Raw genomic sequence first — 23,717 nt, 5'->3', positions numbered from 1 at the left:
GCAAACACATCTTGTAACAGTAGTTAAAGAGCTGTACCAGTCCTCATGAGGCTGCACTGACACACCCTGGACACTAGAGGGGGTAAAAGCATCACATTCTGCTTGTGCAATGCTGGGCATGAATCTGAGTATTCTTTGTGCCCTGATCAAAACAGCAGAACTGCAGGAAATCCTTAATCTGGAGCCTATGCACTCCGATCAAGAGTCTATCTAGGAAGTGACACAGAAAAGAGTACAGAGAAGGGTGACGATAAACACAGCGGATACCTAAATAAGAAGATGGAAGCAAAACATGGCTGTTAAGGTGTTGCGTTGGGTGAGAGAAGTTGGGAACTAAGGGCTAGTGCCGGACAGACTTCTACAGTCTGGGTCCCGCAAATGGCAAAAGACAGATGAAGATCAAGTCTGTGTATTGTAGATCACTTTATTATCATATGCTACGAGTGAGGGTGCTGTGCATCTCAAGGGAGAGGGCACATTAAATTCTGTTAGCAGTACTTTTGGTTTAAACAGATATTGTTCCAAGACTGCGTCATATTTAACTCCTATTCACTTAACCCCTCCATTGCCTCAGGTACAAGCTTAGATTGTGAGCCCTCCTGGGACAGAGAAATATCCAGAGTACCTGAAAGTAACTCACCTTGAGCTACTACTGAAAAAGATGGGAAGCAAAATAGAAAGAAAGAAAGAAAGAATTCCATTCAGAATCTCACAGAATAGCAACATTCCATGTAGAACCCCAAAGATTATCAAGATTCTGGAATCCTAGAGTGACAAGATTCCATGCAGAATGTCAAACAGTTAGCAACATTCCATGTAGAACCCTAATGAATAACAAGTGGAGGAGTGGCCTAGTGGTTAGAGCACTGGTCGGTTCAAATCCCACTGCCGCTCCTTGTGATCTTGGGCAAGTCACTTAACCCTCCATTGCCTCAGGTACAAACTTAGATTGTGAGTCCTCCTGGGACAGAGAAATATCCAGAGTACCTGAATGTAACTCACCTTGAGCTACTACTGAAAAAGGTGTGAGCAAAATCTAAATAAATAAATATTCGTGGATGGCATGATGGCAAATGGACAACCAAAGATCAATCAGAAATAACTATAACCTGCATAGAGTGGCAGGTGTGGCTCTGGTCACCTTGTTGGGTCGACTGTATAGACTGTGCAGGTCTTTATCTGCCCTCGTTTACTGCATGGGCATAGTTTGACAGTTTCATTTGAGGAGGGCAAAGGGTGGGGCGTGTCTCTCTCGATCTCCTTTGAGCCACCTCCCGCCACAGCACTGGAATCTTCCAGTGGAGCCCGGTATCGCCCCCCCTCCCCCAATCAATCCCCTGAACCGCTGGCAGCCTCTGCAAGAAAGCAGCACGCACGCTGTTTTAGACCTGCCCCGGAAGCTCTTCTCTCTCCTACAGCTTCCCGCCTACACGAGAACAGGAAGTCACTTCACTGGCTTCCAATCAGGTACCACATACAGTTCAAGCTTCTGCTACTAACCTACAAATGCACTCGATCTGCAGCCCCTCCTTACCTCTCTACCCTCATCTCCCCTTACGTTCCTACCCGTAACCTCCGCTCTCAAGACAAATGCCTCCTTTCAGTACCCTTCTCCACCACCGCCAACTCCAGGCTTCGCCCTTTCTGCCTCACCTCACCCCATGCGTGGAACAAATTCCCTAAGCCCATTGGCCAGGCCCCCTCCCTGCCCATCTTCAAATCCTTGCTCAAAGCCCACCTCTTCAATGTCGCCTTCGGCACCTAACCACTTTACCTCTATTCAGGAAATCTTGACTGCCCCAAATTGACATTTCGTCCTTTAGATCGTAAGCTCCTTCGAGCAGGGACTGTCCTTCTTTGTTAAACTGTACAGCGCTGCGTAACCCTAGTAGCGCTCTAGAAATGTTAAGTAGCATTAGTAGTGAAGGAGAAAGAAAGGCTTCCGGGGACAGGTCTAAAAGCAGATTGCATGCTGCTTTTTTTTTTTGCAGAGGTTGCCGACGCCTCGGGGGACTGGAGGATGGGGTGGCAGCTTGTTTGGGGGGGGGGCACTGCCCCCCTTGCCCCCCCCAGACTACACCTATGATTTAGTGTGTATTTAAAGGACCAACAACAGAGACACTGAAGTGTCACCATATTCTTATATGGTATAATAAGCCCTTCCTGCACTCTTGTCTCACAGCCTGGTCCTTCTTTTAGTTAATTTCAAGGGCATACTTATGTCAGGGCCTTGCTTGTTGGTTCAGGCCTAAGAGTATAGGGTTTTGAGGCCTCAGCTATTGGGGGCAAGGACTTGTGTGGCCTGGATTTCTGTTAGTAATCCTTTAAAGAGTGCTGCAACCCTGCCAAGGTTCCAGTTTTCTCCACGACCGATATAGCTGCACCTCAAAAACTTGCAGAAAATACCTAGTGCAAAGCTCAGGCAATCCACTGGAAATCTCCCTTTATCCCGGTCAGGCTGCAGACTGCATGGACAACGTTTAACACGCAATTCTTACAATGTACAATAAAGCATCTCATAAAGTTTATAATCCCTCCTGTCACAGGGGTCCATTTAGGTATTTGAATTGGGCAGCGGTGGGATTTCCCTCAGAACAGCAAGGCTGGAAGCAGTGGCGTAGCAAGGAGGGCTGCCACCCGGGGCGGTTTGCCGTTGCACCCCCTCCCCCTCCCGGATGCAGCATGATGACACCCCCCCTCAGTGCATCAACACCCCCCCCCCCCCCCGATCCAGTGCCTACCCTCCTCAGCTCCCTTCAACCATTTCGGAAGCCATGGAGAGGCGAGGCGCAGTGCCTCGCGCCTGCAAGTAAAAGAAGCGAGGAATTCGTTGCCGGAGAACATGGTACGGGCGGTTAGCTTGACGGAGTTTAAAAAGGGGTTAGATAGATTCCTAAAGGACAAGTCCATAGACCGCTATTAAATGGACTTGGAAAAATTCCGCATTTTTAGGTATAACTTGTCTGGAATGTTTTTACGTTTGGGGAGCGTGCCAGGTGCCCTTGACCTGGATTGGCCACTGTCGGTGACAGGATGCTGGGCTAGATGGACCTTTGGTCTTTCCCAGTATGGCACTACTTATGTACTTATGTACTTATGATCGTCATCGGGCCTTCCCTCACGCTGTCTGTCCCGCCCTTGCGGAAATAGGAAGCTGCGTCAGCGGAGGGCGGGACAGATAGCATGAGGGAAGGCCAGATGATGATCCTCGCTTCTTTCACTTGCAGGCGCGAGGGCGCTGCGCCTCGTCTCTCCACGGCTTCCGAAATTTCTTTAAAGGTAGGGTGCTCAGCTGGTTGGAGGGAGCTGAGGAGGGTAGGAACTGGGTCGGAGGCGTGTCATTGTGCTGCACCCGGGGGGGGGGAGGGAGCTGGCAGGGAGCACCCCCCCCTCCCCGAGCTGACACCCGGGGCGAACCGCCCCTCCCGCCCCCCCTTGCTACGCCACTGGCTGGAAGTCTTTTTGTACGTCACGTAAGCCTCGATAGTAGGGTTACCATTTGTCCGGTTTTACCCGGACATGTCCTCTTTTTGAGGACATGTCCGGGCAACCGGGCGGGTTTTGCTAGCCTGCCCGTTTGTCCGGATTTCTGGACAAACAGGCAGGCTGGTGTGCAGGCAGGCCTAGTGGTGTCCTATCCTCCCCTCCCCTTACTGTACTGCCCTGGTGGTCTAGTGACCTCTTCAGGGCAGGAAAGATCCACCAAGAGTGACCTTGCAAGACTTCTGCAAAAGTCTCGCGAGGCCGCTTCAACTCTCGGTGGCCATTTTGAATCGGTGCTTCCTCACAGACACTCGTAAATGGCAATATTCTACTTCAGAGTTATTCTGAAAATACCTGTTTAACTTACACAGCGCATATTTTCAGGGGGATGAACACAGGGGCAGAGCATGGGCAGGGCATAGGCGGACTCCCACATACAGAATACCATAAGTTATGCACATTCCTGCCGTATTTAGGGGCCTGAACTTACACCAGCTGTATGGTTCCTACATTAAGCATGCCAATACCAGGTTGCAAGAACAGAACCTGGGCATCTCGGTTCCATTAGAACAGGCTTCTACCACATGGTCTCAGGGCATCCAAATGAAGGTGCTCAGTTATAGAATTACCCCCATAGGGGCCTAAACCTGGGTAATAAAAGACCGTATTCAAGATGGCTGCCTGGTGAAAGAAAAGCGAGCAGAATAATACAGCTATGGGCAGTGCGGGTGCTGCGGGAGTCCACTTACCGTGACAGTTTTGGCATCCATTTCTGTAAATATAAACTCGCCTCCTTCAAAGTCTCCATTGAGGTATAGCAGGGCGCTGTAAAAGACGGGACACATACAGTTACCATTCCCATAAAGTATTTAAAGGAACTGTATCACAGGTATGTCCCTGGTGGTGCAGCGTACGAGGTGGTCTAAGAATCACATTGCAGCAGTAATAATAATCTCTATATATAAAAGGCACCACCAATGTTCTAAATGAAGCCTTCAGCCGGAAGTGTGAAGGGGGAGAGACAGCCGGTTTCCCCATGAGTGTCTGCCCCGCCCTCGCTCTCTCTGTAACACAAACAGTGAAGGAAAACACAGCAAAGCACGAAATCAAATCGCTCTCTCTGTAACAGTGAAGGACTCAGATGGGGGAGGGGAGAGAGGGCAGAAGCCCTCGCTATCTCTGTAACACAAACACAGCACAGCAGGAAACTTAACACTGAAGGACTCGACTCCGAGGGGGGAGGGGACAGACAGCACAGGGGAAGGGAGAGAGGGCAGAGGGCAGGGACACACACACTCCCACATGCACACAGAAGAAAACGTTGCTAGCCCCCGTTTCATTTGCATCAGAAACGGGGCTTTTTTTATAGTTACACTATAATTCTGTCTACCAAAAAAAGGAAGAAAATGGCCAGGCCTGATGGCATCCCCATGTCTTCTTGAAAACCAAACTGTGCCATCATCCTTTTTCAATAGCTTTTGCTAGCCAGAGGACATCATCCTTCACACAAAACCACTTTGCCCTGACAATTTTTTAGTTTTGGAATGGGGACATTGCAAGCAAAATACATTGCACCAAACAAGCGACTGCCATTCCTGGATTTGCACAACACATGCCAAGCTCTACTGTTGGAAAATATGTCAGACGCTCTCCACTGCATCAACACCAACTACCCGAGTCTAATATAACTCCACAGACAGTTACCAGACTCTTCTACTCTCCCTTGCTGGAGCAGCCTCCGATGTTACTAGGAAGATACAATCCTTTTCTATCAGGCTAACACAGACAAAAGAGAGGCCCTGTATTCCAATGACCAGGGCAGCAAACGGAATCAGGAGGGCTCCCAAGACTCAGTTTCAAATCTGCCCTCACCCTAATCCGTTGTTACTCCGCCACAATTCATCCCTACTACTACTACTACTACTTAACATTTCTAAAGCGCTACTAGGGTTACGCAGCACTGTACAATTTAACATAAAAGGATAGGCCCTGCTCAAAGGAGCTTACAATCTAAAGGACAAGTGAGTAGACGATACGATGGGGGCAGTCAATTTGGGGCAGTCCGGATATCCTGAAGGTAAGAGTTAGGTGCCGAAGGCAGCATTGAAGAGGTGGGCTTTAAGCAGAGACTTGAAGATGGGCAGGGAGGGGGCTTGACGTAGGGGCTCAGGAAGTAATGTTAGGGGTCCCTCTGCATTACTAATTAATTTATTTGTTGCATTTGTACCCCACATTTTCCCACCTATTTGCAGGCTCAATATGGCTTACATAATACCGTAGAGGCGTTCGCCATCTCCGGTAGAGAAACAAGTACAAACAGTTATAGTGGTCGAAGAAGGTTCACGTGTTATAGACACGTTGGGGGTTTGTAGAGAGGAACAGTTATGCAATGTTTGTTTCAGGCTTTGGTTTCGTTGTGTTGCAAGGTTTAGGCATCTAGGTTGGGTCGACGGGGTATGCCTTTTTGAACGTCCGGAAGTTTCGGTGGTCGTACGTTGTTTTCACGGCTATTGGTAGTGCGTTCCACAGTTGTGTGCTGATGTAGGAGAAGCTGGATGCATATGCTAGTTTGTATTTGAGTTGACAAGCACCCCCTAACACTAAACTACCCAATCAGACTCTTTTTCAGAGGTGGCTATGTGCATGTTTCTGGAATGTTCTCACCAGCACATACAAATCCCCTTCAGATGCAAGATACAACATAAATCCAGACTGTTTATGAAAGTGCATCAGTAAAGGAGCTATTTATTTCCCAAATCTTTACAGTGGGGCAAGAGGGATGAGGGGCACAGTTTTCAAAACAGCCCACCCAAGTGCAAATTTCAAAAGACACTTCATTGCACAAGGAGTGGAGGAGTGGCCTAGTGGTTAGGGTGGTGGACTTTGGTCCTGGGGAACTGAGTTCGATTCCCACTTCAGGCACAGGCAGCTCCTTGTGACTCTGGGCAAGTCACTTAACCCTCCATTGCCCCATGTAAGCCGCATTGAGCCTGCCATGAGTGGGAAAGCGCAGGGTACAAATGTAACAAAAAAAATGGAGAAGTCCACATATCCTTTCCATTTGACAAAATTGTTTACAGGACCTTTACAGTGTTTCTGAGTGGGTTAGATTTGGCTGGGAAATCGCTTGCAGACATTTCAAAATACAATGTAAGATATGTGCATTATTTTCTAATCCTACTCAAAATACTCACCTCCCAAATTGCAAAAAAGTGATCTACAAAACCGTCCACTCTGCAGACTTCACTTTCCTAGGAAGCAAATGGTGGAGCTCCTTACCACCCAAAATAAGAAATATACAGGAATATACTAGATTCCACAAAATTCTCAAATTGTTCCTATTCAAACAAACCCTCACAAAGAACAACCATATCTCAAACAACTAATTATTACCGGAATTGGTTATTACTCTATTTACCATTAACCTTCTCTTTGCTTCATGTACAATTTCTCATTCATAATAGATTTTCTAAATGTTAAACTTCCATAGTTATCCCAATACGTTTATGTGGAGGAGTGGCTTAGTGGTTAGGGTGGTGGACTTTGGTCCTGGGGAACTGAGGAACTGAGTTCGATTCGCACTTCAGGCACAGGCAGCTCCTTGTGACTCTGGGCAAGTCACTTAACCCTCCATTGCCCCATGTAAGCCGCATTGAGCCTGCCATGAGTGGGAAAGCGCAGGGTACAAATGTAACAAAAATAAAATAGATACTATTGGAGATTCTACATGGAATGTTGCTACAATTGGAGATTCTACATGGAATGTTGCCACATTGGTGATCTGCAAGGGCTGACTTCTACATGGAATGTTGCTAGTGGAATAGCAACATTCCATGTAGAATCTCCAATAGTACCAACATTCCACGTAAAATCTCAAATAGTAGCAACAGTGGAGGAGTGGCCTAGTGGTTAGGGTGGTGGACTTTGGTCCTGGGGAACTGAGGAACTGAGTTTGATTCCCACTTCAGGAACAGGCAGCTCCTTGTGACTCTGGGCAAGTCACTTAACCCTCCATTGCCCCATGTAAGCCGCATTGAGCCTGCCATGAGTGGGAAAGCGCAGGGTACAAATGTAACAAAAATAAAATAGATACTATTGGAGATTCTACATGGAATGTTGCTACTATTGGAGATTCTACATGGAATGTTGCTATTCCACTAGCAACATTCCATGTAGAAGGCTGCGCAGGCTTCTGTTTCTGTGAGTCTGATGTCCTGCACGTACGTGCAGGACGTCAGACTCACAGAAGCAGAAGCCTGCGCGGCCATGAGGAACTGAGTTCAATTCCCACTTCAGGCACAGGCAGCTCCTTGTGACTCTGGGCAAGTCACTTAACCCTCCATTGCCCCATGTAAGCCGCATTGAGCCTGCCATGAGTGGGAAAGCGCGGGGTACAAATGTAACAAAAATAAAATAGATACTATTGGAGATTCTACATGGAATGTTGCTACTATTGGAGATTCTACACGGAATGTTGCTATTCCACTAGCAACATTCCATGTAGAAGCCTGCGCGGCCACATTGGTGATCTGCAAGGGCCGACTTCTACATGGAATGTTGCTAGTGGAATAGCAACATTCCATGTAGAATCTCCAATAGTAGCAACATTCCATGTAGAATCTCAAATAGTAGCAACAGTGGAGGAGTGGCCTAGTGGTTAGGGTGGTGGACTTTGGTCCTGGGGAACTGAGGAACTGAGGCCCTCATGATCAAAAGCAAACTCTGGCGCTAGAGGCTGTTAACGCCATACTAGCGCCAGAGTTTGCAGCCGACCCATGATTAGAGCCCTCGAGCACCTGAAACAGCGCACTCGAGGGCTCTCAGCGCAAGTAGCATGCAAATGCATGCTAAACAGGGCTTCTAGCGCAATTAGCTTGCAAATGCATGCTAATTGGTGCTTAACGCATTCATCCCCAATGATCAGCAACCAGCGCGCCAAAGATTGGGTCGCTGGCCGCAGCAAAATCAACGGCAGCTCCGAGCTGGCGTCAGATTTTGCGGATCATTGGGGAGGGATGGTGAGCCCTGTCCAGCATGCAGTTGCATGCTGGCAGGCCCCCGTTCCCCCCCAAGGCAACAGCATACGGGACTGGAGGTCCGGTGGACCTCCGGTCCCCCCCCCCCCCGACGATCCGACCCTCCCCCGAACCCCCCCAAAATCTTCGTGGCCGCCTCCGGCCAAGCGTTGTCCCACCCTCCCACCAGCACTGGGGGGGGGGGGGGGGGGGGCTGGAGGTTCGGTGGGCCTCCAGCCCCCCAAACCCCAAGAAATCCTTGTGGCCGCCTCCGGCCAAGGGCTGTAATCTATCGACGAGGGGGGTGGGGTTGGAGGCCCACCCCAACTCCTCTCCCCCCCGCGTTCTCAACAAATCCCTGGTGGTCCGTGGTGACACGTAAACCCAACCTCCTCCCTCCCTCCCGGCCCCCCTACCTTTTGTTGGAGGAGGGACGCAACCTGCATGCCTCCCTCCTCTTCCTTTCGACGCCGCTTCAAAATGGCGGCGCACAGCCCTGCCCATTGCATCCTGGGATGCGCTGGGCGGGACTACATACCATGTAAGGGAATCGCTCCCTTATATCGCTGGGTGGGAGGGTGGGAGTCGGTTTGGCCGCCGGCGGCGGCCGCCTCTTTGTTGGGGGATCGGCAGGCCACTGACAGTTTTGGGCTTTTGACAGCCCAGACCTGTCAAAGAAGTGTGGGAGGATTGTGCTGAGCGCATGCTCGGGCGCAATTCTCCCGCACTTCAACATGATAATCAAAGATAATAGCGCTGCTTAGATTTGCATGCATTATCTTTGATCATCGATGCAGAAAAGCCCTGCGCTGTCCCGGCGCTATTTTTAGGGCGCTGTTTGGAACAGCACAGGGCTTTTGATCATCTGGGCATGAGTTTGATTCCCACTTCAGGCACAGGCAGCTCCTTGTGACTCTGGGCAAGTCACTTAACCCTCCATTGCCCCATGTAAGCCGCATTGAGCCTGCCATGAGTGGGAAAGCGCAGGGTACAAATGTAACAAAAATAAATAAATACTGTATTGTAAAATTGGATTCTTACAACAAATTATTTTCTTATGCATTATTCTTTGTTATGTATTCTATACTGTTTATTGTAAGCCACATTGAACTCAAACTTGTTTGGGATAATGTAGGACAACTAACTATATAAACGAGAGGTGACCGACTCACCCGCAAATGCGCAGTAGACACTTCCCTCTCTGTCCCACCCCTGCGTCGACGTGATGATGTCAGAGGACAGAACAGAGAGGGAAAGGAATGCTGCGCTGGAGGCGAGCTGACGAGAGGACTCACAGGAGGTAACGAAAGCAGAGGAGAGTTGATGGACATGGGGCAGGGGAGGGTTGCTGGACATGGGTGGATGGAGGGGAGGGCAGGGGAGAGAGGTCGGTTGCTGCACATGGATGGAAGGAGGGGAGGGCAGGGAGAGAGGAGAATTGTTGAATATGGATGGAGGGGAGGGAAGGGAAGACATAAGTACATAAGTACATAAGTACATAAGTACATAAGTAGTGCCATACTGGGAAAGACCAAAGGTCCATCTAGCCCAGCATCCTGTCACCGACAGTGGCCAATCCAGGTCAAGGGCACCTGGCACGCTCCCCAAACGTAAAAACATTCCAGACAAGTTATACCTAAAAATGCGGAGATTCTACATGGAAGGAGATGCACATGGATGGAGGGGAGACAGAGGAAATTCTGGACATGGATGAAGGGGAGGGAACACAGAGGAAGGAGATGCACATGGATGAATGGGAAGGGACAGAGAAGAAATGCTGGACATCCAACTCTCATTTTTCTTCGGCTGTTCCACTACATTGTTAACAAAAATCTTGCCCGTTTTAACGGGCTTAACGGCTAGTAAATGTTATAAATAAATAAAATACACTCCCAGGAGTGTATCCTCTGAACCTTGCTTAAAATACACATGTTGTAGAATATTTCATCTACTTTTAATCCAGGTTAGCAGTGAGCAATTTTAAGACACCCTCTGACTGGGGCAAATCAGTATCTGAAATGGATAAATGGCTTTTTAAAAATTTCCAACTAGTAACTGCATCAGACGCAGAGAGAAAGAAATACCACAAGAGGGCGCACTTCCACCAGAAAATGGACTCCAATAGAACAAGCATCTCATATAAATAAAAGACCTTTCCAAAACCTGAAAGCTTCACCCCATAGCTGCACAGCCAAGAAAAGGACAACCCACAGATCTAAAGGCGACTGTAGCAACGGATGCACTGTACATGAATCTTAAACTGCTTACTTATATCACCCATCCAAAAAGCTTACTACAGACTGAAGATTTTTGTAGAAAAACATTAAGTACAAATAAAATATTTTGTCTGAAATTTTCCAGCTGGTGCATGCAAAGAGCTGCTGGCTCTCTTCTCACTAATTCCAGCACATGAGCTGGACTCGCTGTTAAGGTCAGAGTCCAGATAAACGCTCCGCACGTGAAAGAATGTCCCACCATGAATGTGAACTTTTGTATTTCAAGTTCTCTGCTGTGTGGCAGGTGGAGGAGGGTCTGAGTCCCAGGAGGATAAATGCTTTATGTCCCACCTGTAATCCCTGTACGTATAGGCCGGAGGTTCCTTCCAGCACTCATTAGCTTCTGGATCTAGCAAACAGTTGTCAGCATGGATTGGATGACTCAGGTCATTCCGATTGTCCTGTTGGCCTAGGAAGTGACAAGAAACATCAAAAAAAGGAGACAGATGTCACTTTTCCTGTAGAAGAAAGAAGCTCTCACCTGCTAATACTCCACTCTCTGTCCCTAGATTACCTACTGGGGTTACAGGTCTCCATCTTTCTTCTCTCGTGGTTACTATATGCATGAAAACAGGCCAGAGGGTACAGTCCTAGTATATGGACTCACCTTTCCCTACACAATCCTTTTTCAGAAGAAATGTCTGTCAGATTTTTCAGTTAATTATTTCAGATGTTACTCTTTACACCTTCACCAAGAGAACCGTCTGTACCAGGAGAGTGAATCTGTGCTTACAGTGGCACACAAAACCTTTTACAACATTATATTTAAAAATCATGGTTGCGAGGTGATCCCACAGCCCCTTAGGGATTAGTACCACGAGACTGTCACTAGAAGTCATGGCAGCCATTTTGAACCCAGAGCCACTATGGGCAGGAGTGACTGGGGATCCCTCCTGCCCATCCTACGCTACAGCACCAGACTCTTAAGTTAAGCTCAAGGGGCCTACAGGGTGTGTATGTGGAGGAGAGAAGGTCCTTTGGAAATAGAGCAATGCTCTTGTGGGGAGGGGGGTCCAGGAGGAGGGCTGCTCTTGGAGGGAGTGCCAGGAAGGGGCAGGCTTTTGTTGGAGGGGAGAAGGAAGGATCCAGTGCTCTTGGGGTTGGGAGTGGGGGTCAGGATGGGGTACACTTATGTTTAGGGAAAGGGAGAGAAGAACAGAGGAAGCTAAGCAGGCGCCAGCCAATCCCCAGAAGTGTTGGCACTCGCATAGCTAAGCGACCAAAGGTATGACAGTCTTTTGTGTGGAAACTGAATATCTCCATTACCCAAATAACTCCTAGCTCCTCACCCAGTCTGCCCATGGACTACCCCTTCACTGCCCAGATTTCACCTGGGTGGTCAGAGACAATATTCAGTGATGCTAAACACTGTCAGACAGCCAGCTCAGCAGGGCTCCTGCCCAGTTAAACTCTTTTGAGTATTGGGCCAACAGTTTATTACTGGAATAACAGGAAAGCACAGTTATAGACAGCAGAACTCCAGTGAATCTGTGTCTGCAGGATAACTCTATGTTTGGGTGGTTCTTAATTACCTGGTAACGCTGTCCTGCACACCAGGTGAGTATAGGAAAAGTACAAGGTGGAATTTAACAGGAAATACGATTCCACAATCCTCCGTGCCTTTTCGCTCACATCATAGAACAGACGGGCACTTCTCAACAAGACCCGGCCCTCGTAGCCATACTGCAGAGACAACCAAATTATTAGGGTAACAGGAAAACAAAGCAAAAGGAAATTACCTCAACCAAAACAGAAAGTTCATCCAGTCTCAGCAAAAACTGCTGGAAGAGATGGAGATCCACAGTGCCATCCGAATATACAGAAACAGGACAAGATCACCGACTCAGTTACCGGAACTTTTGCTCTTAAGAACTTACAATCGTCCACTGGACACTGCATTTCCCAATCCTTTGCTGGGACCCCCACAGCCAGTCAGGTTTTAGAATATCCAGAATGAATATGCATGAGATCAGTTTCTATACACTGAGGGTCCGATATTCAGCCGGTGGCAGATTAGCATTTTGATGACTGCCGCTGGCAATTTATACTCAAAAATTCAATGCCGCGCCATGTCTGAGCTCCGGCATTGAATTTCCGAGTATACGGATCCAGCTAAAAACATAGCGATATTCAGGACTGTGCTTCATGTGGTTCTTGTTAACCAGCTAAGTTCCGAATATCGGCACTTAACCAGTTAAATGTTAACTGCGCCCCTAGAATGCCCATTAAATAGCCAGTTTTGGCATTAACTGGGCATTTTCAGAACTGGTTGACAGACGCCTGAAAGTGGTGGTTAATGGAATTCACTCTGAGGAAGGAAAGGTCAGTAGGGAAGTGCCTCAAGGATTGGTGCTGGGGCCAATTCTGTTCAATATATTTGTAAGTGACATTGCTGAAGGATTAGAAGGTGATGTTTGCCTTTTTGCAGATACCACCACCATTTCTACAAGAGTGGACACCCCGGAGGGTGTGGAAAACATGAAAAAGGATCTGCAAAAGTTAGAAGAATGATCTAATTTGGCAATTCAAATTCAATGCAAAGAAGTGCAAAATGATGCACTTAGGGAGTAGAAATCCAAGGCTGTGAGAGGCTGCATAGACAGGGAGAGGGATCTTGGGGTGATAGTATCTGAGGATCTGAAGGCGATGAAACAGTGTGACAAGGTGGTGACCGTAGCGAGAATGATGCTAGGCTGTATAGGGAGAGGTTTCACGAGCAGAAGAAAGGAGGTGTTGATGCCCTTTACAAGTCGTTCATGAGGCCCCACCTGGAGAACTGTGTTTAACTTTGGAGGCCGTATCTTGCTAAAGATGTAAGAAGACTTGAAGCGGTCCAGAGGAAGGTGACAAGAATAATATGGGTCTTGGGCCAAAAGACACAGGAGAAGAGACGAAGACTTGAATACTAATGTGACTAGGTAAAAGGTTGCAGAGTATAGGTGCAGTAAAGGTTCCAGAGAGTAGGTGCAGTAAAGGTTCTAGAGTGTAGGTGCAGGAGGGTTCTAGAGTGTAGGTGTAGTAAAGGTTCCAGAGTGTAGGTACAATAAGAGTTCTAGAGTGCAGGTGCAGTAAAGGTTCCAGAGTGCAGGTGCAATAAGGGTTCCAGAGTGCAGGTGCAGTAAAGGTTCCGATACGGCCCGGTATTGAATATCCAGGTTTAACGCTGGTGGTGGACAGCAACAGCGCTGCCCGCACGTTTTTTCTGTTTCTCCCCATGCCAAATTTAGGCCTGATCCATTCAGTTTTCAGAGAGTTGTTTTGTCCCCAAACCAACAAACAGCCATATTTTCAAGCCCTTATGTATCTATATATAATTTCTTTCCTACATTCTGCTGGGTTGGAAAAAAAAAAAATACTGAGGAAAAGAAAAGGGAAAAGGCTGAATATAACAGGTACAAAAGATCAATGAAACATGCAAGTCAAAACCTAACCCAATGAATAGAAGGAGTTTGAGGTTCTGGGGAGGCATCATTTGAAAACTGGAGATATTGCAATTCTACTTTCACAGTAGAAAAACTGTTATGGAGTGTGGACAGGAAGGGGTATGGTGGCTATAGTCTCCAGGAAGACCTATGACTGGAGCATTAGAGACTCGGACATTGAGCCTGCAAAGAGGTGGGAAAATGTGGGATACAAATGCAATAAAATAAATAAATAATAACCACACCACCTATCGAACTATTGGGGAAAGGCAAGGTCCAGGAAGTGATCTACTGCTCAAAACAAAGGGCAGATACTATACCTGGAGAGCCTTCAGGACTGTAGCGCCCTCAAACCGCTCGTTGAGAGTGTGCGGTGAGGTCCTCCCTCTGTATCCATCACCTGCCAGCATGATAGACTGCAAAGAGCATGAATACAGGAAAGAAATTAGCAAGCCACAACCACATTTACATCAAAATCTACTCATCTGGAATTAGCCACCACTTTTATTCTCTGCCCCCCTCCCCCCCCCCACCCTGTTACACTAGCATGCTATAGTGAAAAAGCAAACCTGTTTTCTAAGGCTGGTGCTAGACTGGGAGCAGAACCCTGAGTCCTCATGCTAACAAAAGACAAAGATCTACTGGGATGCGGTTCGGGGACCAGGATTCAATCCAACTCTCCTGTTGAGCTGGCTCGGGGCAGGCAGTCCAGTCAGTGTCACACATTTTCTCCGCTGATTAGGTTTTCCAGTGCTCTACACTTACATTGGCAATTCTCTGCAGCTCTCCGCACTCCGCCTCCGAGATGACACTGTCCAGCAGGACTCGCTGCGTGCCGTTCAGCTGCTCAGAATTATATACACATTCCACGTTGTCATACAGCAAGGGGCCCCCTGAAAATCCCAGAGACCAGGAGATGAGAGAACAGCTTAGGCATTCACGAGAGAGTCAAATCACCAAGAACACTTGGCATCACAATAAAACCCCTCAAAGTCCAGACAGATAGAGGTTACGCACTTTTAAAATCTGTTCCGTCTTTCCTCAGTATGACAGGCTTCTGTTTTAATCGTTCTAACCCTAGGTTCAATGCAGCCACTTTATGAATATGCATGAAAGAGAGATTTACATATAATGGAGGCAGAAGATACAAATCAATCTTATGCATATTCATTGTGAATATCCTGAAAACCCGACTGGCATGGGGGTAACTCCGGGACCGACTTGGGAAACACTGTTTTAGAATATTTCCAGCAAAAGCAATTCACCGGCTCTGGCAAATCAAAAAGTGATCAGATTTTATGTTACAAATAATTTTGCCAGTATTCATGAAACTTAAGAACCAGCTGAAAAGTAACTGTGTACATTTCACGAAAGCTTTTGTTTGTATGATGTGCTATTTACAAACTGTGCCATAAAGCTTCAGCCTAACCCAAAACCTATGCGCCAGCTGGTTAGATGTGTTTTGTGAACAATTTCTATATCTCAAAGGCGTAGTGGCAGGAGTGAGGACCTGCAATGTATTGGAGACATATCTAGTGCTCCAGATGGGGGTAATTTAATAACTGTACACTAAGCACTAAGGGACCGATGATCAGAAGCAAACGCAGACGCTAGAGGCTGTGAGCACCATACTAGCGCCCGCGTTTCCTCTCACCCCATGATCAAGCCTTCGAGCACGTGAAACATGTTCGCAGGCTCTGACGGCAAGTCAGTGGCATACCAAGGGGGGGCGGTGGGGGCGGTCTGCGTCGTTGGTTTCCATGCTCCCTCTGCCCCGGAACAGGAAGTAACCAGGGAGCATGGAAACCAACGACGCTGACCGGTGCGCAGCACCCCCCCAGCGGCGTGCACCCGGGGGGGGGGGGGGGGGGGGGGGGCGGGGCGCATCGGGGATCCGCCCCGTGTGTCAGCGCCCCTCGGAACGCCACTGCAGCAAGTAGCATGCAAATGCATGCTATACAGGGCATTTACTATTCGTCCCCAATGCTCAGTGGTCAGAGTGCGCTGCTCCCGCGGCAAAGCCTATGCCAGCCTGGATCTGGCTTTAGAGTTTGTGGAACATTAGTGAGGAATGGGGAGCCCTGCCCAGCATGTATTTGCATGCTTACAGCCCCTCCCTGCACGCAAGGGGCTGGAGGTCCACTTCCAGCCCTCCTAACCCCCCCAGACAAGTTTCCCTGGTGGCCTAGTTGCCTTCTCCCTCCCCCCCCCCGCCCCAGACATGGGGGCACAGGGGGACTGTAGGTCCTATGGACCTGTACCCCCCCCCCCCAACCTCCCACCGACACAAAAAAAAAACTCCCTGGTGGCTCAGTAGGCAACCATACCCCCACCCCCCACCTGCCCTGGTGGTCTAATGAACCCAACCCATGCCTTGTAATGACGGATGAGGGAGTAGCATTCCCTCCTCTTGCCAGCTCCACCTCCACAATGGCTGCGCCTTGCCCTTCCCTACTACATAAGGGAGTTTGGGAAACCTCACCCAGCGCAACCTAGGATGTGCTGCCATTTTGGAGGCGGAGCTGGCAGGAGGGAGTGCCACTCCCTTCTCCATCATTACAAGGTACAGGAGGGTTTGGAGGGTGCTAGACCATCAGAGCAGATAGGGGTGGGGGTAGGGTTGCCAACTGAGCCACCAGGAAGGGTTTTTTTTTGGTGTTTGGGGAGGGGGTTAGAGGTCCACCAGACCTCCAGCCCTCTCTTCTGTTGGGGGGTTGGGTCAGGTCGGGGGGGGGGGGGGGTGGAGGTGATACCAGGGTGGACCGGGGGGTGGGGTTATGAAGAGACTGTGGCCAGTCTACTACCGGACCTCCAGCCCTTGCATTGGTAATATTTGACAGGTCCAGGTTTTTTTTTCACAGCCTGGACCTGTCAAACAACTTCTGCGGGAAGATTGTGCCTTGGGTGAATTCCTAGGCCCAATCCTCCGGCAGAAGTACCCCAATGATCAGAGCTGATAGTCTGCCTAAATTTGCATGCTATTAGGTCTTATCATCAGGGCTTTATTTCCCCGTCCTGTTCCAAAAACTGACCACTGGGTCCTAAGGCAGTGAAGGCACAAAAATTACACTTATTTTATATATAAAAGCAATATGGACACCTAGGTGTCTTTATAAAACAGCCCCCCCCCCCTCCCCAGAAAGTGCACTGCCTAAGCCTGCATGGTTTCCTTTAGATTGTAAGCTCTCTTGAGCAGGGACTGTCCTTCCCCATGTTTAAACTTGTACAGCGCTGCGTAACCCTGGCAGCGCTATAGAAATGCTAAGTAGTAGTAGTAGTAGTTATAATACTCAGGGGCTCATTTTCTGAACAGAAAAATGTCCAAAAAGCGGCAGATGGACTTTTTTTTTGTCCAAAGCGTCCAAATCGCTATTTTCAAAACACATTTTTAAGGCATGTTTCTCTGCAGTTTGTCTGCAGTGTGTCCAAATCACATGGGCCCATGCAGGGGTTGGAATTGGGGTATTCCCAGAACTTGGAATATTTTGCTGCCATAATGGAACAAAGCAAAAACATCCAGGGCTAAAAGTTAGACGTTTTGGTCTAGACCTGTTTCAATCACTGCTCCAGCAGTCACTGACCCACTCCCACCCCCACCCCCACCCCTAAAGATGTGAAAGAAACAGTACATACCAGTCTCTCTGGCAGAATCAGATGTTATGGCCAGTCCTATTACAGCAGAAAGCAGGTCCCTGGAGTAGCCTAGTGGTCAGTGCCCTGCATTGTAGAGAAGGGGACCCAGGCCCATAACCCACTCTAAACACTTGTGGTAGAAAGTGTGAGCCCTCCAGAACTCACCAAAAACCTACTAGTCCCATATATAGGTGACACTTGCAGGTATAAGGACTATCGTAGTGGTGTACAGTTGGATACGGTAGGTTTTGGTGGGCTCACCATAAAATATAAGGGGGTAATGGTGAGATGCGTACCTTTGACCTTTTATGTGAAGTCCACTGCAGTACTCCCTAGGGCGCCCCATTGTTCTGCTGGGATGTCTGTGTGGACAGTCTACTAAGAATGCTTCTCCCCCCACCATATGTCCCCATTGACTTGTTTTTGTACATTCTTCCCTTGGTCCCATTTTTTTCCCCCGAAAATGGTTACAACAGAAAAAAACGCAGTGAGCACAAAACTTCTAGGAAATGGCCATTTTCAAAGCAAAAAGACATTTTTTCTGGTTCTAAAATCGCCGTGCTCGCCACTTGATTTTTGGACATTTTCAGCAAAACATCCAAAAACAGATTTAGAAGTCATATTGAAAATGCCCCTTTCTATGCAGCAAACAATCAGTGACTGACAAAATCACCAAATAAAAAAAAACAGGTGACACAAATAACATTCTTGAAAAACTTTATATAACCACCAAAGAACAAATGCTCAAAAAAAAAAATCAAAGAACAGCAAGATTCTGGAATCCTAAAGAGTGACAAGATTCCATGCAGAATCTCAAAGAGTAGCAGCTTTACTTGTAGAACTCCAAAGAACAGCAAGATTCTGGAATCCTAAAGAGTGACAAGATTCCATGCAGAATCTCAAAGAGTAGCAACATTCCATGTAGAACCCCAAAGAGTAGAAAGATTCTGGAATCATAGAGTGACAAGATTCCATGCAGAATCTCAAAGAGTAGCAACATTCCATGTAGAACCCCAAAGAATAGCAAGATTCTGGAATCCTAAAGAGTGACAAGATTCCATGCAGAATCTCAAAGAGTAGCAGCTTTACTTGTAGAACTCCAAAGAACAGCAAGATTCTGGAATCCTAAAGAGTGACAAGATTCCATGCAGAATCTCAAAGAGTAGCAGCTTTACTTGTAGAACTCCAAAGAACAGCAAGATTCTGGAATCCTAAAGAGTGACAAGATTCCATGCAGAATCTCAAAGAGTAGCAACATTCCATGTAGAACCCCAAAGAGTAGAAAGATTCTGGAATCATAGAGTGACAAGATTCCATGCAGAATCTCAAAGAGTAGCAACATTCCATGTAGAACCCCAAAGAATAGCAAGATTCTGGAATCCTAAAGAGTGACAAGATTCCATGCAGAATCTCAAAGAGTAGCAGCTTTACTTGTAGAACTCCAAAGAACAGCAAGATTCTGGAATCCTAAAGAGTGACAAGATTCCATGCAGAATCTCAAAGAGTAGCAACATTCTATACTACAAATCCCAGGGCAAGCAGTTGCTTCCCATGTCAATAGCAGACTATGGACCTTTCCTCCAGGAATTTGTGCAAACATCAATTGGCAAGCATAATCATTTACCCCTTATTTTGGCAATCTCTGGATGCTAATTGAGTGCGTGTATCTAATTTATAGAACACTGAAAAGGTCCCGACGCTAGTGTTTCAACGACAAGTGTCTCTGGCTCAAAAACAGACCTGAAATACTTCATGAAAAGATGGCCAATGCAACTCACTCAAAGCTTTGGCAAACTGAGATGCCAGCTCTGTGGGTTCTAAGCCCCCCCCCCCCTCCCAATATTGAGAAACCTTCTTCATAGTATCCAGGGAGTAATTTGTATTGTGTTTAGCAACTCTCCCCCTCCCCCCAATCATTTTGAAATATTGGCTCCTATGTCCTCATATATATAACCAACACACTCTTACCCTCTCTTATCTCTCTATCGACCTGCTGCCTTGTCTTCTTCCCGGAGGTCAATCCCTGTGACTCTGTCAGCTGATTCTGGACACCCGACGGAACTCTTAAAGTCCAAGGGGAGAAAAAGACATGATTCTTGTTTCTGGGACTCCATCTTTTTCAGCTTTGCACATTAAACACAAATACTCAGTTTTCAGAGTGGTTTCCTCAAATACTGGGCCTAGATTTGAAAACAGAGCTGACAGTTTTTTCGAGAGTTAAGCTTCTGATAATGTTGTCTTCGTACAGAATAAAAAGGAAGTGGGAACTTAGGAAGGCTAGACAAACCTCAGAGCGATAAATAATTGATTATATTAATCCTGTCTGTGTAGGTTGCAAAGAGCTTGGGCCATTCAAATGTGTCCCGACCAAATTCTTGTGAATTCAAAAAAAAAAAAAAAAATGGAAGAGGGGACCTGGTTACATACAGATGTTTATAAATAGAAATAAAACAAAACAAAAAAAGAAACCAAGTGGGTAGATACTGTTCAATTGCTTGTTTGGGGATAACCAATCATTTTCAGCGGCACGTAACTGATTGGTTCTGCTTAGGGTTACCATACGGACAAACGGGCAGATTGGCAAAACTCCCCTCCTCTTACTTACTAGTGCCCTGGTGGCCTAGTAACCTGTTCCGCCTTTGTTTTCGTTTTATTTCTATTTATTACTTTTAAAGAAGAGTAACATGGCAGCCAACTTTATACTGACGTTTAACACTTACCTGTTCTCATCCTGACGTTGTCCGTGGCTGATCCAGAAGTCCTGGGAGGAAAGGCAATCACCAAACTTAATTAGGATGTTGTAACCCAGGCCTGACTTATGATGTTTACATTGCTTTAGACACACAAATCAGCTGTCTGCATCATGTTTTCCAAGAATGTTGCAAACGCACACGAGTTATCCCACAAAATATACACTGTCAGCCACAGCGAGGAGGCTTCCCAGGTTGCACGTTAAAGTCATGACAGGAAGGGGATGCAGAAGACTGCATTCTTAAATGTTGGAACGACAGTGTACACGCTGTCCCTAATGTAAGTTTAAAAACAAAAAGACCCCCCAGGGGCGTAGCCTGACTACAGATTTTGGGTGGGCCTAGGCAAAAAGTGGGTGGGCACCAAGTGCTCTTCCCCCCCACCCCCACCAACAAAAATATCTCAGCTGGCGGGGAAATGCTTCTTTCCACCATGGCAGTCTGCAGTACGCATGCGCTGAAAACTGAGCATGCACCAGGGGCATAGCCAGACACCCAATTTTGGGTGGGCCTGGGCCCAAGATGGGTGGGCAGAAGAACTCTGCCTTGTCCTACAAGTGACTTGGTCTCTCCCTCTGTCACCTGCATACCATATGGTCTCTCAAACATCGCCCCCCCCCCCATACCTTTTAAATAGATTTTCACCGGCAGTGAGCAGCAACTAATACACACTGCTCATGTTGGCCCCACAGCCTTCCCTCTGATGCAACTTCCTGTTCCGCATAGGCGGGGCTATGTCAGAGGGAAGGCTGTGGGGCTGGTGTGAGCAGTATGTATCAGTCGCTACTTGCTGCAGGTGAAGATCTACTTACAAGGTATGCAGGAGGGACAGTTGTTGGGAGTTTTCGACTGGTGGGGCTTGGGAAGAATGCCTGCCAGCCACATCATAGGTGTGCTGCTACTGGATGGGCCTGGGCCCACCCTTGGCTACGCCACTGGCATGCACAGGTGCTGGTATCGTGAAGAGTAGTGTTTTCGTTACCATTAGGGGGAAGTCTTCAGCTGGCTGAGCTTGGGATCCTCACCAGCTACCACTAAACGTGCGGTACTGTTGGGTGGGCCTGAGCCCTATGTGGGTGGGCCCCGGCCCACCCTGGCCCACCTGTGGCCACACCACTGCCACCCCCCCGGTACACTTTCACTTTGAAAAGCAATGCCAAACCTGGGGGAAGGAGGTGGGGGGGGGGGGTGGTAAAAAGCGCACGAGGTCTTTGTCAATGCAACCGGTTTGAGAACTGTCCCAACACTGGTCATTCATTGAGTGATCATTTCCCCTAGGCAAGCGGGTTTTTCCTCCACAGATCATAAAATGTTTGCTTTTCTTACTGGTTCGATGTATGTGAACCCTAGATCTTCAGATACCATCTGGATAATTTTGGATTCCACTTCATGGCGCCTCATAAACTCCGCGGCCTCCTGAAATAAGACCAGGGGTGGAAAAGGTGGTGAGATGTATCCAAAGAGTTTACTTTCCAAGGAGATGCGTAATTCACAGCATTTGCAGGTCAGCCACAGACTTTTCAGCAGATAGAAATGAAGACAGACATGGTAATGCCATATTATGAAGCACAGTGTTGAGGTTTGGCTAGATTAAGACCTGTCAAATATCACTCGGATGGATACTGCTCATTTCTTGATTTATCAACCTTCCACATTTGTCTCCCGGGCTTTCAGCCCAGTTAGTTCTGCCTTAAGTCAGTTACCCTGCGGTAACTGCTAACATCAGTGGATCAGAGGGACCAGAGGCACTAGGGCTGTTTTTTTCACAATGGGCAAAGGGGGCAGCTGCCCAGGGCCCACAGGACTCACTCCAATCCAGTTATCTTCCTTCCCTCCATTCCCCTCCCCTAGTGCAGCTGCTTTTCAGGGATAAAATGCGGCATAAAGGCGTGAAGTCACTGCCAATCTGTGCCACTGATGGCTCTGCCAGTTTTGCCCTTTCTGACATTACTTCCTGTTTCTGAGGGGGCGGGACTAAAAGAGCCATCAGCAGTGTAGACTGAAGGTGGATCTGTGCCTTTATGTCACTTTTTATCTAGAGGACACAAGGTAAGCTGTGTTGCTTGACCGGTGGGGGTAAGGACCAATGGGTACCATCCACTAAAGCTTGCCCACGGCCCATTAGTTTCATAGCGTGGCTCTGAGAGGTGCCCTGATTTTGAGAAACATCCACTTGGATACCACAGGACCAACAGGACTGCCCAGCACTCACTCATTTGAAGATATTTATGTTGACCAACCAGTGCAACTGAAAACAACCCTTTAGGGCTGACCTGAAAACTGTCTATTTCGAGGGAATTCTGGGGGTGGAGTCAGCACTTGGCTGGTTAAGTACCGGTATTCAGCACTTAAATGGCCAGGTTAACCGTATATATAGGACCACCTAAAAGTCAAGTCCTATCTTTATGCAGTAACCCATAGCTGGTTAAGTGCTGACTACTGCACTTTGGGCGTCTTTTGCTAAGGCGCGCTTACGTTTTTAGCGCACGCTAAAATTGTGGGCACGCTAAACATTAGAGACGCCCATAGGAATGCATTGGCGTCTCTAACATTTAGCACGCCCACAATTTTAGCGTGTGCTAAAAACGTGAGCGCGCCTTAGTAAAAAAGATGCCCTTAACCAGCTATGTGTTCGCTAGGTCCAGAGACCCGGAAATTTAATGCCATTGCACAGATATGGCCCCGACATTAAATTTTCCAGATTTAACGCCAGCGACAGTCAACAAAACACTAATCACCGCTGGCTGCTTATTGGGTCCAAAGTCTTTATATAGGAAAGGGAAATGGGACTTGACATACCGCCTTTCTGTGGTATTTTGCAACTACATTCAAAGTGGTTTACATATATACAGGTACTTATTTATACCTGGGGCAATGGAGGGTTAAGTGACTTGCCCAGAGTCACAAGGAGCGGCAGTGGGAATCGAACTCAGTTCCCCAGGATCAAAGTCCACTGCACTAACCACTAGGCTACTCCTCCACTCATTCCACCAATAAGAGCCAACCTCATCAGTGATGTCACAATGGCTTGACTGCCCGATACTTGGCTCACTTCTGATATTGTGATGTCATAAGGGAAAGGTAAATGGGACTTGATATACCGCCTTTCTGTGGTATTTTGCAACTACATTCAAAGTG

At 47.6% G+C, this 23,717-nt stretch overlaps 1 protein-coding gene across 2 annotated transcripts in view; it reads right to left on the bottom strand.

Moving 5' to 3' along the window:
• Positions 1-23,717, bottom strand: part of P3H2 (prolyl 3-hydroxylase 2) — a 162,565-nt gene that overhangs the window by 6,706 nt on the left and 132,142 nt on the right. For both annotated transcript variants that reach the window (XM_030216636.1, XM_030216635.1), the window contains 8 exons: positions 21,906-21,995; positions 20,550-20,590; positions 19,798-19,892; positions 14,962-15,089; positions 14,517-14,612; positions 12,307-12,457; positions 11,066-11,183; positions 4,233-4,308 (listed from right to left, as the gene is read on the bottom strand). In XM_030216636.1, the coding sequence (XP_030072496.1) occupies positions 4,233-4,308; positions 11,066-11,183; positions 12,307-12,457; positions 14,517-14,612; positions 14,962-15,089; positions 19,798-19,892; positions 20,550-20,590; positions 21,906-21,995 (795 nt within the window). The remainder of the gene's footprint in view (positions 1-4,232; positions 4,309-11,065; positions 11,184-12,306; positions 12,458-14,516; positions 14,613-14,961; positions 15,090-19,797; positions 19,893-20,549; positions 20,591-21,905; positions 21,996-23,717) is intronic.

This window comes from Microcaecilia unicolor, chromosome 10, assembly GCF_901765095.1.
Source record: "Microcaecilia unicolor chromosome 10, aMicUni1.1, whole genome shotgun sequence".
NCBI classification, from domain to species: domain Eukaryota; kingdom Metazoa; phylum Chordata; class Amphibia; order Gymnophiona; family Siphonopidae; genus Microcaecilia; species Microcaecilia unicolor.
This window is presented reverse-complemented; position numbering and strand designations above follow the sequence as displayed.